General features: G+C 35.4%; 1 protein-coding gene across 5 annotated transcripts in view; it reads right to left on the bottom strand.

Annotated features, from left to right (window-relative positions):
- Nucleotides 1–2,505: 2,505 nt before the first annotated feature.
- The window catches only part of LOC105229181 (coronin-1C-A), a 32,932-nt gene continuing 15,198 nt past the window's right edge, over nucleotides 2,506–20,239 (bottom strand). For 4 of the 5 annotated variants that reach the window (XM_049453464.1, XM_049453463.1, XM_049453462.1 and 1 more), the window contains exons 3-7: nucleotides 9,041–9,307; nucleotides 7,278–7,691; nucleotides 6,922–7,215; nucleotides 5,350–5,550; nucleotides 2,506–5,276 (exon numbers count right to left, since the gene is read on the bottom strand). In XM_049453464.1, the coding sequence (XP_049309421.1) occupies nucleotides 5,004–5,276; nucleotides 5,350–5,550; nucleotides 6,922–7,215; nucleotides 7,278–7,691; nucleotides 9,041–9,307 (1,449 nt within the window). In that variant the 3' untranslated portion in view covers nucleotides 2,506–5,003. The remainder of the gene's footprint in view (nucleotides 5,277–5,349; nucleotides 5,551–6,921; nucleotides 7,216–7,277; nucleotides 7,692–9,040; nucleotides 9,308–20,239) is intronic. The other variant, XM_049453465.1, reaches the window with a different exon arrangement.

Genomic DNA, 20,239 nt, shown 5'->3' with positions numbered 1-20,239 from the left:
AATAGTTGACAGCGCACAATAATATCGGTTGGCATCGCAAGATGCCAAAACCGGTTTCGCTGATACGGGTCGGAAATGCAACACTTTAAATCGCGTTGCCACTGCACAAAATAAATTAACGCTGATATTGTTTTTCAATAGGAATCGAAACTGGTAAAAATTATTCTACATAAAATCTTTATAATTATTTTTGAATTTCTGTAATGTAAGAGAGTGTGAAATGAGATTGTTTAAATGTTTTTCTAACGCTTCCTTTCTTATTTTGTGAGCGATAATTAAACAGGAAGTGACATTTACTAATTATTCGTTGAAATATTTATAAACACAAAGAATTTAAATTCCTTCTGCGATGTCATTTCAAATTTCTTTTCGTAAATGTTGATTTTGAAATATGTATATTCTTACGAAATTAACTGCTTTAAGAACTAATCTTTAAAATATATAAATTTAAATAGATACTCTGCTCTGCTCTGCGACACATTTGGAACGAATAGTATTAAATGAAAATATATTTACAAAACATTTATCTTGTGTTTAGCATAGTCATAAACTTATATCAAAATTAACAGCGGTGTGTGAGTGTGATCAAATTGAAAGGTGAATTTTTAATTTATACTTCCTGTGTTTTTCGAATAGGTAAAATTTTTTTTCTGTAAGTAGGTAGTACTATTGGTGACTTCTGTGCTAAATTTCACATAAAATTTTTATTAGTTTTTGAGATACGCATCGTTTTGTGAGGCTCTAAATGTGAATTCTTCGTTTTTTACTATGTCTGAGTTAATTGAACAAAGAAGTGTGATTAAATTTTGTTTGCGGAATGACATTTCGCCTGCAGAAACCTTGAGGATGTTGCAAAAGGCCTTTTTGGATCAAACTCTGTCTTCTAAAAGTGTTTACAACTGGTATAAAGAGTTCAAAGCCGGTCGTGAGAGTGTTGAGAAAAATGTGATATCAAATCGCATAAAAACATCAACTGATGAACATCACGTCAAACAAGTCAAAGAAATAGTGCTTGATAATCATCGATTAACTATTAGAGACATTGCTGATAGTTTGGGCATATCATTTGGATCGGTGCAGGCGATTTTGAAGGAAGTTGGTCGGCCAAAAACATCGACTGATGAACATCACGTCAATAAAGTCAAAGTAACATTGATGATAGTTTGGGCATATCGTTTGGATCGGTGGAGGCAATGTTTAAAGACGAATTGGGCTTGAGGAGTGTCAAATCTCGAATGGTTCCAAAAACACTAAATTTTTTCGAAAAAAAACCGTCGTGTTAACATCTGTGAAACAATGCTTTCTGACTATCAAAACATAATGAAACGCATCATAACTGGAGATGAGATTTGGCTCTACCCTTACGATCCCGAAATAACCGATCAATCGAGCGAATATCGTGTTAAAGGCAAACCGAAACCGAAAAAACCACGTCAAAGTTGTTCAAATATCAAGGTCATGTTGACAGTTTTCTTCGATTATCGTGGAGTGGTGCATTATGAATTCCTTCCGTCGGGCCAAACTCTCAACAAGGAATATTATTTGAACGTTATGTGAAACTATTCGCCTCAACAGGCCAGAATTATGGGTTGACAACTCTTGGTTTTTACACCACTATAATGCATCGTCGCATACCGCATTGGTTATTCGTGATCATTTCGCCAAATATTCAACAAATATCGTTCCGCAACCACCGTATTCGCCTGATTTGGCCCCGTGTGACTTCTGGCTGTTTAGCAAACATCGATTTGACTCAGTTGAAGATATAAAAGCTGCATCGATTAAAGCTCTGATGTCCATCACGACGGAGGATTTTTCCAAGTGCTATGATGACTGGAAAAGTCGTTGGCATAAGTGTATTGCAGAGGGAGGGGATTACTTTGAAGGAGCTGAAATGGATTTGCAAAAATAAATATAGATTTAAAAAATATGACAAAATTCCTTTCAATTGATCACAGTAGTATTTTCAATAATTGATCCCGTGGCCCATCTCCAGAAGAAAAAATTATACATTTTCTTGAACCCGTAGCCACTCTCCAGAAGAGTAAAGCTGGTCTGGCGAGGAGAAAGATTTTGCTGCTTATTATTATTTTAGACAAAATCCCCAAAAAAATGTTTCTTATAAAAATAATCCACATTTTAGAGTAATCCCTTAACCCCTTAAGTAATATTTAGTCTGGCAACTGAAAATTAAACATTTGAAATAAATATATACAATATTGTCGCTCATTCGTTTTTATAACCATTTTTATTTCGTTTGTATAAATGTTATCAAAAACTTTATTTTATGTGTAAATCACTTTTCATTCACACATATTTAGCGTTTGTATATTTTATTTAATACATACTCATGATTATTTATATGCAATTATGTTTGCATAACTGTTTGCTAGTTGAAAATCGGCAGGAAAGCATTAATGTTGCTTCGTAAGAAACTGTGATTCTCATAGTATATGTATGTATGTATGTATAGAGAAAATGTAAAAGTGTTAAAAAGAAAACAACTAAGAATTACAATCGCATTTATTGAAACACATTCCATAACAAGGCATTTTTAGCAATATAAAAAGTACACAAAATAATAATATAAAAATAGCGTAAAAGAGAGACATTTCAGAACAAATTAAATATTTTTAAATTAACATAATATGAATACATTAAAATTATAAAAAAATGAGACAAAAAAAAAACAAATAATGTTCACATTAAATAAAAATATATTAGAAAGTACACAAGTTCTGAGGAAACAAAAGACAATATCTCAAAGAAAAAATAGTAGTTTTCTTAATTTACGTACATACGTATACATAATTTATTGGTTTGACTGGACCTTGTCATGTTCTTCACAAGCAGCAAGCAATTCAATTTAGGTATCAAAGCTAGATTTTAGCGCTTGCAGCATTTGCCAATGAAATAAGTTAAGTTTACCTGCTCATTTGTTTGCTTCGCCAGCAGAAACATTTTCTTCACACACTTTATGATTTTAATTCGCTTAATACAAAATTTACAACGATCATTTTTAAGTTTTTCAGTTATCAAAAATTTCTATATAAATATATATTATTATGTTAATTAGTTATGCTTGTCGCATACTTGTAGTAGTAGTAGTTTGCTTTATGCTTTACATATGTATGTATATATATTTTTTGTAATTATGTAAGTATATGTATACATATTAAAAATACATTATTAATTTGGCATAAATTTTGTATAAGTAAGCTAATTTTAAAGAGGACGACTCGCAGCATTGGACAGACAGCAGAAACATGAAAATATTCACATTTGCAGTTTCGACATTTCTTCCGATCTAACCATATACAATGTGGCTTTTAGATTCTATAATTTAATATGCTTATATTCAAATCTCTGCTATAGCTGAACTCCGTGTTTTAGTAGTTTGTAAATTCTTTTTGGTTAGTTATTCTCCTTTCAATTTGTTCTGTGGCGTTTACTTTTCAAACTAAATAGGACTTTTGTGAATGAATAAGAGCAAATAATTGAACAATAAGAATGCACAAAACTTGACATATTTAAATATGTTTAAAAAAATTAATAAAATTTTTGAAATTTTTGTCAACAAATTTTGTAGTTTTAATAATAAAGCAGATTACAGTTTAAAATTTAATATTACACAACAAAATTGAAGTTTTTGCGTTTATATTTTTTCAAATAAATCTTAATAACGTTTGTGTATTAATTTGTATTGAATCTAGTTAATTTGTTGAGAAATTCTGCGCACGCAACATTTGTAGTTCAATTATTCACCTAATTTTAGTTCAATTCAAGCATTTTTGTATTAAGAGTTATTAATTAATCATAATCACTTGCTAAAATTTTAATTTTTTTTGCGCATGCGCGTTGTTAACAAACATGCAGCATTTTCGTAGCAAACATTTGTTTTCAATATGCGCGTGAAGCAACAACTGAGTGTAAATACATAGTTATGTATCTTTATTTTGTTTATTTTGTAAGGTTATTTTACAACGCGAATATTTGTGAGCTAAAAAGGCAGCAACGGCGGGAGAAAAACACACACAAGTGTAAACAACTAATAAAAAACGTTCACTATATTTATGATAAATGTACAAATAGTGTGGTTAATAGTTATACGTATGTGTGTAAATTGGTTTTAAGTGCGCCATTTGAAGTCAGTCTGAACCATTTTATTAGTTCCACGTAGCCTGAAAGATTTATATTTTATTTTACAATGAATTAAAATGAATTCAAAAAGTTTTAATTTTATTTAGGCCTATAAGTGCATATTTTCATTTAACAGTTAATTTTAGTTTTGTAGCAGAGAGTGTGTATCTTTTATAAAAAAAATAAATTCAACTAACTATACGAAATGACTTTGCTATTCAAAAGCATATAACCATTCGAGGCGTTATTTTGCTTAATTTCGGCACAGCTAAGCCAACTGAAAGTGTGCGCACTTAAACAGTGTGTGATTAGTCGTCTACTTAAAGCTCTCTGTTTTACCATTACTGAAATGAGCTTGCATTATGTATAAATAAAAAAACAATACACATCAAGTTATAACTACTCTTTTACAATGGTAATTTACAAGTTTTCGTTTTGCTTTATTTTGCGTTGTTTTTTTAGTTACAGACAACTTTTCAACGATTTTCTAACAAGTTTCCTCTTTTTATATTATTTCTTGTTTTTAATAGTTATTTGCGATTTATTCTTTATGGTCTAACTAAAGCACATTTATACTGATTTTTGATAGGGCGCGCATGTGTGTGTGTGGGTATGTATTGACAATTTACAAACAATATATGTATATATATAAATTTTTTAATTTTATTTTAAAATGTAATAATGAAAATGTATCTTTCTGGTTTTCATAAAATTAAAAGGTGGAAAAGCTATTTATATATTATTTTAAAAATAAATTACAAAATCGATAAAATAATATTAATATTAATACAAACGAAACGTATTTTGAATCGATAAAGCGTCGCGCAGCAAGTTTAATTAAAAATAGTTATATATAAATTTAATTAAAATTCATCGTCGTTCGCGGCAGTCGGATGACTCTGATCGTTGGCACTGCTATTATCGTTGCTCTCCTTTTGCGCGCCGCCATCCGTGGCCGCTTTGGACGAAGAATTGCCATTGCCGGCAGTGACGGGCGCCGCCGCTGGTCGTGAATCGGTATCGTCGCCTTCTTGTGCGCGCACAGCCGCCTCCAGCGCGCGTATACGATTCTCATGCTTCACAATGATCGCCTTCAATTTGCGTATTTCATCGGTGATATCGCGCAGATCCTTTTCCTGCAAAAAACAAAATGAAACAATAATTTCTGATTGTTTTCTTGTGTTTTATGTTGTTTTTTTGGTTACTTACACTGACACCGCTCACAAAACCGGACCCGCTCGATGCATTGTTGTTATTCGATGTCGCATGATTACCACCAAGCGCTGCGCTGCTCGCACTCTTCGATGTGCCCGCTGAGGCCTTGTTGAGGATGTTCGCCTTCTTTGTCACCGACAGCGACTTGCTGGCCGATTGTGAGACATAGCCACCCTGTACAATAGAGACACGATCCTATTTAAGCGTTTTAGCATTACTGTTCCGCTCGCTATCGGAGCGGAGGATTTGGAAATTAACAAAGAACACAACGAAAACACAACAACGCCGCAAAACGTGCGTGTTAGCGGTGGTGGTGATGACGATGAGATTAGCTAAGAAAGTTGTGGAATGTATGTGGATGGTATGATGCATGCGTAGTGAAAGTTTGCATGAAAACGGATGTTTCTTCGTATGTAAGCTTGCATGCATTGATGTCTGCTTTGAAGGTGATTTAAAAATGTTTCTAAAGTTTCTAAGATGTGGCATGTATGTATGTATGAATTCGAAGCATTATTTGATATATAGTATGTATGCATGTATATTTTTGTATTGCATGTTAATGCATGAAATGAGTTTTTTTTTATTTTTTGATGTTAATATTTTCTTAACATCTTTGCTTGCTGGCAGCAACAATAAAAAAATAAATATGCTTAATTTTGCATTTTGTGTAGTATATGCTGTGTGAGGTGTATAGCGTAGTTTAACTAGCATTGAACAATTGAAATATTTTGATTCAAACTGTAAACAAATTCTTTCAAAATTTCGAAGAAAAATAAACAAATATTAGAGATTAAGTTAGTTGTCATTCAAACAAGTCAGTCAGCTGTTGGCAGCCATTGAACCAAACCAAACCGTAAATGCAAAATACCAAACGCACAAAATTTCAAATTGGAATACAGATTTTCAAAAATCATATAGAGTAACGCATATTCTATGACAAATCACTTGAAGATATGTATATTGTCAAATAAATAAGTTTTCCATACAAGAATTTGACCGCGATCATTCTGTTTGTATGTCGGCGGTTGCGATAAATGTGTAGCTTCTTGAGGGGGAAAGGACGTGTGCAAAATTTCAAATCAGTATTTCAGAAACTAAAGGATCAGTTCACATATATACAGACAGACGAACGGACAGAGAGAGATAGAGAGATAGTGACTAAATAGACTCAGTTGATCACGCTGATCTTTTATAAATATTATTTAGAAAGTCTCCGACGTTTCCTTCTGTTTCAAACTTCGTGGCATACTTAATATGCCCTGTTCAGGGCATGACAAGTTATTACATTTAGAAAAAGTTTTATCTTTTTAAATGAATGAACCTTGCACTCAATTTTTATTGGTATTATATGTATTTAAAAAAAAGTCTATGAGCAAATAAAATGTTTTGGGCTCGTAGTCGACCCAACCCTTGACATTAGCTTTCCATTCGTTTATATCACCGGATCGTTTTTATCACCGAAACAAAAAATTAAACCGAAAAAATATGTCTTGGCACTAAGCCCATACCGTTTATGTATTCCAATTTTATAAATTCACTGACACACTCTACACACAATACACTTACTTTTAATGAAAATGTCAATGGTTCGGCATCATTTCCCGCAATCCAATCCTCGGCAGTTTGTGCCGCATCTTCGGCTAAGGTATCGGGATACAGATCCTCTTGGAAGAGATCCGATTTACGCGGCACTGTCATCGAGATCACCTGACACAAGCCGTTATTGTTTAGCCGGTAGAATTTAGCTATTTCGCAGGTTGTGACATCGCAGCCACGCTTTGGCATCATGCCAATACCACGTTGGGGATCTGGCGTTTGAAATGTGTTGATGTAATGCACGAACGGTGGTTCGGGCGTTATCTACAGTAGACAAAAAAAAAAATTAATGCATTTTTTTTATTTACTTTAATTTGTGCAATTACCTCAAAGTAGCGTATAACTGAATCGCCTTTACCGCATAGGTAAATCAAATTCGTGTCCGCATCGTAAAGTGGGAACATCACACCGTTTGATGTGTCCAACTCCACCATGACGATGGGTTCATTAAGAGCATCAGGTGCGCGCAGCGAATACTGACGTTCCGATGAACGATTGAAACCGGTGGTGAAGATCAGACCATGACGCAGGAAGATGGCACGCGTTGCCTTCGATCCTTCGTGACAAAGTGCTTCGCTTTCTATTTCACCGTTACGTGGATCATAGATACGTATCTTTTTATCCTTACATGTGGTCACCAATTTCGAACCGTCCCAGTTGAAACATGCACTATATACAACATCCGGATGCGAGTCGATGTGAACGAGTATTTCACCAGTACCCACGTTCCAAATGACAACCTATGTGAAGAACAGAAAAGTTGTTATGAGTTTGTATATCACGTAAAAGTTGTTTCATTGTTTAATTTTTTTTAATGTTTTTATGGATGCCTATAGTGAGTCATTCGCTTGTAAAATGGAATAGAATCAAACTTTCGCCATGTCAATAGAGTCTTTCCGCACAGGAGTCACCAGTGGCTAACAGAAGCATACTTTTGACTATTTTGTTCAGTCTCCAGAAATAAAAAATATTTAAGAAGATTACATAGCATAAAACATAAAATGGCAAGAGACCATCTGATCAAATTTGACCTGGACTGGCAAAAAAAAAACTACATTTTCGTATTTTTGTACAAATATTTATTGTGGAATTAAAAATAGGGTCCTAAATCAGTACACGCGTGTCAACGCTTAAAGAATTTCCATGCCCTTGTTATATGGAAGCCAAGCTAGGATGGTCTTCAGTGTCTTTTAAGAATTTTATTGTAGTTTTTTCGGTTTCGACTCAATTTAGCAGTGCAATTCGCTAAATTGTTCGACAGAGTCGACGTCACATTCTATAAATCCACATCTCGTCACCAGTAATGAAGCGTTGAATAAATGTAGATTTTTCAGCTGAAAGCTACGTTGTCAAATATTTTACGATCTCCACTCGACTCCGTTTTGTAAAAGATTCAGGCTTTTTGGAAAGAGTCTAGCATTGACATGCTTCATACCCAAAATATTAACTAAAATGTGTTAAGCCATTCCGTAAGATATGTTCAGATCTTCTGCTATCTCTCTGAAGTAATTGTACGAGTATTCGTGATAAAGTAGATTCCCAAAAATATTTCCAACAAATGATTAATTGTACAAAATTATTTTTTAAGTAAGCTTTTTAAACTAAAAAAAAATAATACCTCAACACAAGTCCGGGTCAAATTTGATCATGTGGTATGTATAATATTTAGTTATTTATCTGTCATATTCAATTAACTCATATTTATTTTTTAATTACAAAATATTTTTTCTCCCTAAATTGCAAAGCCAAACAAGCCCAGTCCGGGTCAAATTTGATCTTATGGCATTTAATTATTTATCTGGCATATTCAATTACATATATCTTTTTTGATTGCAAAATATTTTTTCTTCCTAAATTTCAATTAGTGACCGTGAAATCAAACTGTTTTGTGATTTTTTTTTTGATGCTCGCAAGTGCTACTTCTAAAATATTTTCCATTTTCTTCTAACAAGTACTAAACATCACTATAAAAAACACACCTAATGTTTCTCACAAATATATTTCACTTTTTTCGTTGAAATTTTATGAAATCCATCTAATTTACACTAACTCTACAAACTTGAGCACAATTATATTCAATTAGCCTCACCTGATTGTCCGAACCCGCCGTCAGCAGCACATTCAATGCCGATGGATGCCAAAGCACAAGACCAACGCGACGTTGATGGAACACCAAGTCGACAACTGGTTCGGTGAGTGTGCGTGACAGACCGCCATCGGGTATTTGCCAAACCTTAACCACACAATCCTCAGAGCCGGAGGCGATGACATTGTCATTGTGCGGACACCAGGCAATATCTAGAACGGGACCTTTATGGCCACCCACCAATGGATGATCGGCAGCTATGCGACCAACCTGCAAACATAAAAAATTTAAAGTGTTATAAGTTAATATAAATAATAGAAAGATCAAGTGTCAAATAATAGAAGTAAAACATATAACACTAAGATTATACATATTTATTTTTATAAAAAAAAAACGAAAGCGAACAGCTGAAAGTATTCTATTTTTGCATATGAGTGTCAAATTAATTACATCGTTACACCCGCGTAAATATGCTCATATTCATATGTACACATGTATATATGTAAGTATGTATGTAGTCAGCCCGTGTGACGCTATGTCAACCTCATTTCCTAATTTCAGTCCGCACATCGCATATTTCATTTTCATTTACGCTCTTCAAGTGCGCCCCTCTATTTTTGCCGCAACTCTTTTCAATGTTTATTTGTATTTTATGTGGATTTTCACATTTTCAGTGTTTTCATATTTTTGTGAAAAATAAAAATGACATAGTCGTCGAGCCACCGATTGCCACACCAGCACAATTCGCATTCGATATTTATCACCTGCTGTGAAAAACACTCCTTGCCGCACGCAAACTTGCTTGCTGCTCACGTCATATCGGTCCAATATTTGCATATGTACATACATATGTACTTATATATAATATATATGTATGTATAAAGTATATTTATGTATGTATATATATTTCAGGAGCTTGTGCTCGTAAATAATAGCAATGTGCCGTGAAAATGCGTGAAGCAGGTGCTCAGACTCATTCAGTGAGATTTGTAATAGCTCCCAAGCACCGAAACCGAAACACCTGACAGCCGGTCATTAATAGCATTAAATTGCGAACTAAATACATACACACACACATGAAAATATGTTTATTTGCATGTCAGTATGTCTGCACTAGTTTATATTTGATAGATATATTAATTTTTTATGCAGATTTAGGAGCGTTTTATAAATTCAATGACTCTTAAATGCCATAAAATACTTTAACAGATTTGAAAGTACTAACCAAACTAGTTTTTTGTAACATACGATACGAAAATTTATATAGACGAGAACTGCTATTTTATATTTTCGCTTTTGGTCTTTAACCATTTTAGTAATTTTAAGTGCGTCTTACTAACTACATAAGGGAGTTTTCCAATTCTGTAGCACTTTTAACAGGTCAATTTTTTATATTTATGGAGTTTGTTTAAAATTTTGTCTATGATAAATATTTATAATGAAGAAATTATGCCAATGAATTTTTATAGCTCCAAAGGGGAACTGGCACTTATTATTATACAACTGAGCATTCCAAATTTTCAGCACTTGCTTCATAATTAAAATGTGCTTCATAATTCAGATGAAATTTCACCACTTTTTATTAATATTCAATTATTCAATGGCTTCAACATTTAATTTTGCGAATATCATAAAAAACAGTAATAAACAGAAACAGCTGATCGCATAAGGCAGTCAAAAGCAATAATGAACATTTTTCAGTGTTGTGTTAACATGAGAAAATTTTAAAAAATCTCCTTTTCTGTATTTAATTTAGAAATTACGGGAAATAGATTAATACTTAAAAAGTACGTTAGCAGATTGAAAATAATAAAATGTTTTTCAACAACATTTGTATCCAAAACCCATCAATCACTAAAACATTCAAAAATAAATTGCGGAAAACATTGGATTAGCAAGCTTCTAAGTATTAAAGGAAAGTGATGTGTATTTAAAGAGATGAATTGACAAAAAAGAACTTTTTTCGAAGTGGTTTTTTGTATAATAACGGGTGACCCAAGTAGAGGTACCTTTCTCACGGATCACGCGTGAGTGGTGTCAAGCTGTCATTTTATATTTTTTCAGTATTGTTTGGCATTTCATCATGAAAAGACTTACGCCTGAACAACGTTTGCAAATCGTTCAACTTTATTATGAAAGTTTAGGTTCTATAAAGAATATGTTTCGCTTCGCTTAACTTATGGTCAACATAATCGGCCTACTATGCGTACTATTCGCAACACCATCACCCATCTTAAGATCCAGCATTCATTATTGGTTAATATTCGACCGAATAGATCACGTCTCGCATACCGAACCTCAAAATGGATCACCCTTTATAATGTTTATATGTATATTATTATACATATTGTACATCACAATTATTAGTTTCTCATATATTTTTTAATTAAAATATAATATTCTGTACATTTTATTTCACTCAATGCAATTAGTGCTTTTGTTTTATATCTGCAATATGTGACACATGTGTAAATTAACAATTTGCTACAGAGCAAACAACAACAAGAAAATGTTTTAAGGAAATCCCTTTATTTGGCCAACAATTGCGAATAATCTAAAAATAAAACTCAGCAAGGAAGGCATAAAAATAAGAAAATCAGAGCAATTTTGTACATACATACATATATACATATATACACAATTGAATCACGTACTGAGAATAACCCATATCCAACATTTTAGTGACTAGTCGGGATTTAGCTTTTATGTAGACGTTTGCAAACATAAACATAAACGGTAAACTAATGATTAAGAAGAGTAATTAACCATCATATACGGAGTAGGGGTTCCAGGGCAAAGCATGACACGGATCAATGATCCAAGCCAAACGAGGTTAGACCTACGAAAGTACAGCCCTTAGGCGAATGAAATCCGGGTCAATTCCGGTAACGTAGAACCCCGGCTGTTGTGGGAATTGCGCCCTTGCGCAGCTTCGTTCTGGATACTGTAGCAGGTTAAACTCCCACTTATCCAGAATCGACCCTTAAGCCGATTAAAGTACATTAAATTCCCCCAAATACACATTTTTGGACTTGCGAATGGATATAAGCCCTGCAGCCTTCTTTCTTTATAGCCTAAACATCTTCAAGTTATAACTTTTCGAATATTTATTTAGAGGAAAGTAGGCAATTGCTATTGTAGTTCTGATATGAAAAAAATTAACCCTTAGAAGCTCATTGCTTTAGAAGAAACTGTAATTGCTACCAATTCTTACATCATTATAGGCTTATTTTTTAGAAAACCAGCAGATTATCTGCATGGTTAGTACATCTCTCTATATGCGAATGTTTGGTTGAGTGCTGAGAGACGCAACGTTGATGAAAAACTAAAATTAAACATTTATTTTTAAATAATACTTCACCATGTTCGCAACTAACGCACACACACACTAGTTAGGTGGTGTTTGTGTGGCAGTAGAAAATTTTAATTTTAGTTTTGCCTATTTGAGGATATCATTACTCTAATCAGTGAAGAATAATAAAAACAGAACAGGGTACATTAAGTTTTTAACCCCTGGAAGGAAACATCGGAGACCCTATAAAATAAGACGTATCAGTATTGTTTGGTATTTCATCTTGGAAAAACTTACGCCCTACGCTTCGCTCAACTCGTGGTCAACACCTACTGAGTGTAATATTCGCAACAGCATTACCCATCTCGAGATCCAGCATTCATTATTGGATAACATTCGTCCGAATGGACCACGGCCAGTATGCTGTGAAGAAAATATAGCAGCCGTAGCTGACAGTGTACACAAAGACCATGGAGAGTCCATTCGACGGCGTTCGCAGCAACTCGGACTGACGTATGAAATTACTTGGCGCATTCTACATCGAGATCTTAAATGAATTGTGCAAGAACTGAAGCCGCTCGACCTTCCCAAGTGACATCGCTTCGCTCTAAGGGCTCTTGAAAAGTTCCAAGAACCCCGCCGTTTTCGAGCCAAATTTTGTTCAGCGGTGCGACCCATTTTCGGCTCAATGGGTATGTAAACAAGCAAAATTACCGCGTTTGACGGAGAGAAGCCTGAAGAGATTCAAGAGCTGTTATTTCATCGCTATCGCGCCATGATAACGACGATTTAAGGGCTGAAATTGAAGCTCGAGACCTCGGCGACATTTGGTTTCAACAAGACGGTGGCACTTCCCACACAATCAATGGATTTATTGATCAATGAGCAGATAACTTTATGTTGATTGGCCACCAAGATGATGTAATATCGCATCATTAGACTTTTTCCTGTGAGGATATGTAAAGTCGAAAGTCTATACGGACAATCCCGCTTCGATTCAGGCCTTGGAGCGAAACATCACGCGTGTCATTCGCCAGTTACCAGTCGAAATACTCGCATGAGTCATCGAAAATCAACGGATGAACCATCTGAGACGTACCGGCGACCAACATTTAAAAGAGATAATCTTCAAAAACTAAATGCCAAAGAATGTTCTTTCGAATAATAAAAAACATTCGCCATTAAATTTAAAGTTTCTGTGCTTTTTCTCGAAAAAAAAAAGAGAACATCGAAATGGATCACCCTGTATATAATCAGTATGACGAATTAGGCCAATTTAGCCATGACTATCTGTATGTACACAAACTAGTTTCTCAATTTTTGAGATATTGATACTGTTCTCCCCAAGGAACATTTGTCGGAACTGCTAATATCGAATCCATATAGCATATTATTCATATGTGAGAACTGGCCAATAAAAATCCTTTTCGTTGACTATCTTTACAGAATTCTTTACAGAATTTGGCACAAGTTATTGGCTAAAGCAAAAATGAAATCTCCGAAGAAATTGTTTGGATCGGACTACTATAGCATAAAGCTGTCATAAAAACTGAATGAAAACTTTTGAATTTGTGAAGGGTATTATGGTGCAACTTCGTTTTCTTCCTATTTATTTAAGGAATATTACACAACAGAAAAATTTGGGAAGTGAAACGGCCTTTTTATTTTCAATTTTTGCATATATAATATATAGTACTGCAATTTAGCAATACTGCAAACAAATGCTGACACATTTTAATTATGAAATTTATAGCTAAAAAAAACTTTCCCAAAATTGAATTTATTAGCGCTTGAAAGAAGTGGCTGCAGCATGCCAAACGTACACCAGCAGCCACGCAACACCCCCCACGCCGCCGCATGCTGTGTGTGCACCAGCGCAAACGTCGCTAATTTAAATTAGAATTTTTGCGCGCGTTACCTCAATTATTGGTCAATTGCCAAAATCTATCGTAGTCGTATGCTATTTTTAAGCGATATATTCATTCTAAATGAAAAATCACTTTCGAATACGTTTACGAAATTCTGCTACAAACACACACACACGCATTTACATACATACATATGTATTTATTGTATTCGTGCCATTTCCTCGTTCACCGCACTTTCCCTTCTACATACAGGCAGCACACGCAGAAACAGATATAGAAGATAATGGTTTTTTTTTGTTTTTGAACAGATTTAGAAAGTAAAATTTTTTGGAAGATTTTTGTTTTTGGCCTACGTTTGGCCTTACGTTGCGCACAGCAGTAGGGGTATACACGCCCACACCCAACGCTTCACCAGCAACGCAACGCAACGGTGCGAGCAACTAACGACCAGTGGTCAGTTGGCTGCTGGTCTTTTGTTGTTTCGGTGCCACTGCTGTTTGGCGTTGGCTGTGGCGGTGGTCTGCGCTGTGTTGCTCGCATTCAAATAACCAACACGAGCCATTTGTAGATTTTCGTGTAATTTCGCATTCATTTTGCACTCGATTCGCGTTCACATTAGTTCGCAGTTGTGTTTCGCATTACTTTCACATGATTTAAAAGTAAAATTAATTTAATTTTTTTTTTTTCATTTTACTACAATAACCCTATGCCTCCGCAATTCTAATTCATGCCACGATATTTTTATTTGCTTATGCAAATCATAAATTTATTATAAATACAAACTGGGCTAAATTTAGTTCCTTTTCCCTACACGCGCTCTCATGCATACATTCTCACATGTACATCGGTGTGTGCGCATGTTTGTGCATGCATGCACCTTCTTAAGACTTCACCTACCGTTAAGCACACAAAGAGCGAAATTTTTATTTTAACCTTAACCTTATTTGGAAACGGCTTCAGCAGTCCAATTAGAGAGAAAATACATTTATTTAAAGTGTGCATGTGTGCAAGTGTGTATGTATGAAAATATTGTGTGTGCATGTATAAAATGGTTTGCATTGGAAATATTTAAAAATAGATTTATTTATATAATAAAGACATTGAAGATCATTTGAATTTTGTTTTTGATCTCACACATTTATTTATTGTACGAGTTGAAGGACGAAGTTTTCTTTAAGTTTGTGTGTGTTTGTTGTTTACACAATTTTGTAAAATGCTGAAAATATGTTGGCGTTGGAAGGCTCGCGGTCTATTTATCATGATCAGCAATTAGTAGAAGAAACTATGTATTTAAAACTGCGCGAAGAAATTATCAACGGAAGCAAATATAAATATAAATATATTTGCATACATATGCATATATAAGGAAATTAGTTTTTAACGCGGCCTCTTTGACATGTTTCGGACCCATGGTTTCTAACTGATTTGATATTATTATAACAGTTCTATACATTGGATGTAATCCCAATAGACTATAAATTGAAGGGGGGGGCAATACAACATAAAGAAGTTAGGTTAGGTTAATTTATTATTGAGATAGCAAATCGTGCCAGCAATAAAGAAATACAGTGGCGGACAAAAGTCTACATACACCCCCTGTTTTCTTCGATGTGAGAGTACAAAAACTTTTTAGAAAAATGTGTTGATACAGTTTTATTCTAATCTTCTTTCTAATAACAACAAACTTAAAAAATCCGTTAATTAATATAAAACTACAAATTTATGGAATAAAAACTCAAATATTGTGTTGACAAAAGTCTACATACAGTACAAAAATATCTTAGTTCAGTGCGAAAAACTTTACAAAATGCTATTTATTAAGGCGTTTTAGTATTTAGTTGGGTCCCCATTGGCATCTGTAACTGCTTGAAGACGCCGTGGCATTGATTCTGCAAAATTTGTCAACGCTGCAGATGTAATACTGTTCCAAGGTCCCAATATGCGCTCTTAGAGTAGAGCAGAGCTAGAAATTTGGTTCTTTCTAATTCTACGCTCCAAAATCCTTCCAGACATGTTCAATTATATCCATATTTGGACTTTGAGGTGGTGTATTTAATTGACTTGGAGTATAATAAAGCAACCAATCCTTGACAATTTGCGCCGCATGCATCGGATCGTTATCTTGTTGAAATATCCAACCGGAACCGAGCCCTAAATTATCCACCAAAGGCTTCAAATTATGTTCCAACAGAGACTTATACTTATAACCGTCCATTTCACCTTCAATAAAGTCCGAATTTCTAACTCCAGAGGCCGCAACAGCTCCCCAAACCATTACGCTGCCGCCACCGAGCTTCACAATTGATACTACGTTCTTCGGTTCAAGCGTGGCGTTAGTTTTCCATCAAATTTTAGCACTTTCATCACTACCAAAAAGAGTGAATTTAGAATCATCTGTAAATGAAACTTTTTTCCAAAAATCCATTTCCTTTTCTTTGTGTTTTTTGGCGAACTTTGAACGAATTTTCCGATTTTTTCAGAAATAAAAGGTTTCTTCCGTGGTGTTCTACTGTGGAATCCGTTATCGTTTAGAGTTTTTTTTTATTGTTCTTGGTTGGATACTCATTTGTGACGTACTCGCTATGGGTTCGGCTATATTTGGAGCATTTACTTTTGGATTTTGATCTACTTCGTTGAGAATCAGGCTGACGTATCTACGAGATTGTTTTTTTGGGGGTCCACTCTGCGCGGTTTATTTTCGTTGGAACCATTATTTTTAAAGTTTTTTAGAATTGTCTGTACTGCTGCTCGACTCAAGTTTACAATTTTAGAAATTTCACCATATGATTTTTTTTCTTTTCTTTCTTTTATCACCAAATTTCTTACATCAATTGATATTTCATTTTACGGAGCCATTATAGCTATTGAAGTGTTTAAACCACAACTAAATTCAATAAATATCAAACAATAAACATATTGAAATAAAAGAAAAAGGCTAACGTTACCTTACTGTTAATAACGGGTGATTTTTTTGAGGTTAGGATTTTCATGCATTAGTATTTGACAGATCACGTGGGATTTCAGACATGGTGTCAAAGAGAAAGATGCTCAGTATGCTTTGACATTTCATCATGAATAGACTTACTAACGAGCAACGCTTGCAAATCATTGAATTTTATTACCAAAATCAGTGTTCGGTTCGAAATGTGTTTTTATCGACAAATTTTGTTCAGCGATGAGGCTCATTTCTGGTTGAATGGCTACGTAAATAAGCAAAATTGCCGCATTTGGGGTGAAGAGCAACCAGAAGCCGTTCAAGAACTGCCCATGCATCCCGAAAAATGCACTGTTTGGTGTGGTTTGTACGCTGGTGGAATCATTGGACCGTATTTTTTCAAAGATGCTGTTGGACGCAACGTTACGGTGAATGGCGATCGCTATCGTTCGATGCTAACAAACTTTTTGTTGCCAAAAATGGAAGAACTGAACTTGGTTGACATGTGGTTTCAACAAGATGGCGCTACATGCCACACAGCTCGCGATTCTATGGCCATTTTGAGGGAAAACTTCGGACAACAATTCATCTCAAGAAATGGACCCGTAAGTTGGCCACCAAGATCATGCGATTTAACGCCTTTAGACTATTTTTTGTGGGGCTACGTCAAGTCTAAAGTCTACAGAAATAAGCCAGCAACTATTCCAGCTTTGGAAGACAACATTTCCGAAGAAATTCGGGCTATTCCGGCCGAAATGCTCAAAAAAGTTGCCCAAAATTGGACTTTCCGAATGGACCACCTAAGACGCAGCCGCGGTCAACATTTAAATGAAATTATCTTCAAAAAGTAAATGTCATGAACCAATCTAACGTTTCAAATAAAGAACCGATGAGATTTTGCAAATTTTATGCGTTTTTTTTTTAAAAAAAGTTATCAAGCTCTTAAAAAATCACCCTTTATAACAATGTACAAAGTATGAGATTTGAACTGTATGTAGACTTTTGTCAAAGCAATTTTTGAGTTTTTCTTCCATAAATTTGTTGTTTTATGTTAAATAATGGATTTTTTTAGTTAATTGCTATTATAATAAATATTAGAATAAAACTGTATAAATACATTTTTCTAAAAACTTTTTGTACTCTCACATCGAAGAAAACAGGGGGTGTATGTAGACTTTTGTCCGCCACTGTATTAGGTTGTCAAATATCTTTCTTCCGTCTTTTTGTCTTTAGAATTTCGCGGCTATGAGCGGCTACAGGGCTCCTATCTGGCAATACTATATGTACAACTTTGAAGGGTCTTGACATAACCTACAAAACGACGCTATGCATGATTAGTTTGGATATGGCGCTCAACAATTATAGACGTGTAAACATCCAAAATTCCTTCGTTAAAGGCAAATCCGCTAGAGACACATTCCGTGAGATTAATGGTGTTTTGGGGGATGGTACTCTATCATTTCGAACTGCGAAGGAATGGAAAACGACACCATGGATAAGCCAGCTGGCGGAAGACCTGTGACGACGAATCCCGATCAAATCATGGAAAACATTGAGTTAGACCGGCATGTGGCTTGTCGTGACATCGCCCAGAAGATGAGAGTTAGTCACCAAAGCATTTTAAACCATCTGCAGAAGGCTGGATACACAAAAAAGCGTGATGCTTGGGTGCCGCATGATTTGACGCAAAAAAACCTTCTGGACCGAATCAACGCCTGCGATATGCTGCTGAAACGGAACGAACTCGACCCATTTTTGAAGCGGATGGTGACTGGGGACGAAAAATGGATCACATACGACAATATCAAGCGAAAACGGTCGTAGTCGAAGGTCGGTAAAGCGTCCCAAACAGTGGCCAAGCCGAGATTGACGGCCAGGAAGGTCTTGCTGTGAGTTTCGTGGGATTGGAAGGGAATCATCCACTATGAGCTGCTCCCATATGGCCAGACGCTTAATTCTACAATCTACTGCAAACAACTGAACCGCTTGAAGCAGGCGATCGGCCAGAAGCGTCCAGAATTGGCCAACAGGAAGAGTGTAGTGTTCTACCAGGACTACGCCAGACCACACACTTCGTTGATGACTCGTCAGAAGCTTCGGGAGCTCGGATGGGAGGTTTTATCGCATCCACCATATAGCCCGGACATAGCGACAAGTGATTACCACCTGTTCCTCTCCATGGCGAACGCCCTTGATGGTGTAAAGTTGAACTCAAAAGAGGCTTGTGAAAAGTGGCTGTCCGAGTTCTTCGCAAATAAGGAGGAGGGCTTCTACGAGGGGGGTATTATGAAGTTGCCGTCTAGATGGAAACTTATTATCGAACGAAACGGCACATATTTGAACTAGATCCGATGATTGTAACACTTTTTAAAAAGCAAAACGCGGAAGGGAGATATTTGACAAATTAATATATTATAATATCAGAAGACTGATTCGAATACAAAGTGCAGCATGTGAAGGGGTTACCGGGGCTATTAAATCATGTCCGACCGAGGCGCTTAATACACTCCTGCATCAACTGCCCATAGATGAGTTCAATCGGAACGGAGCAGCAAGTCCGGTCTTCATGATAAAGAAATTGGAATGTTGGAACAGGAAAGAATATGACACAGCGCCTTTCTGAACCAGCTTAACCTAGATAAATCAGACTATATCCTTCCAAGGTTTAATGTCAATGCTCACTTTCGTAAATGGAGAAGAGGGTTAGTAGGGAAAAAAGATACTACCTCTATATATACAGAAGGGTTCAAAATGGACTGCGGAATAGAGGCAGGAGTATACACCAATGATCCATACATCTCTGCTTCTATCTGTCTAAAAAAGTCAGCCAGCAACTTCCCAGGGGAAGTACTAAGTATAAAGAAGGCCTGTAGAATTATATTTCAAAACCACGGGAGTACACGGAAAGTAACCTTGCCGATACCAAGGATTAATTCTAGAATAGTAAACAATTGCAGATAAGCTTGAAGCTCGTTGGCAAGTTAACTCCACTGACGTCCACTGGATTCCCGGTCATAGGAACATTTTCGGCAACGAAAAGGCAGACAAATTGGCAAAGCTAGAAGCCTTTTTAGACAAACCAGAAGCGGAGATTAATATCACGCCTG

This window comes from Bactrocera dorsalis, chromosome 3 (genome assembly GCF_023373825.1).
Source record: "Bactrocera dorsalis isolate Fly_Bdor chromosome 3, ASM2337382v1, whole genome shotgun sequence".
Taxonomy (NCBI): domain Eukaryota; kingdom Metazoa; phylum Arthropoda; class Insecta; order Diptera; family Tephritidae; genus Bactrocera; species Bactrocera dorsalis.
This window is presented reverse-complemented; position numbering and strand designations above follow the sequence as displayed.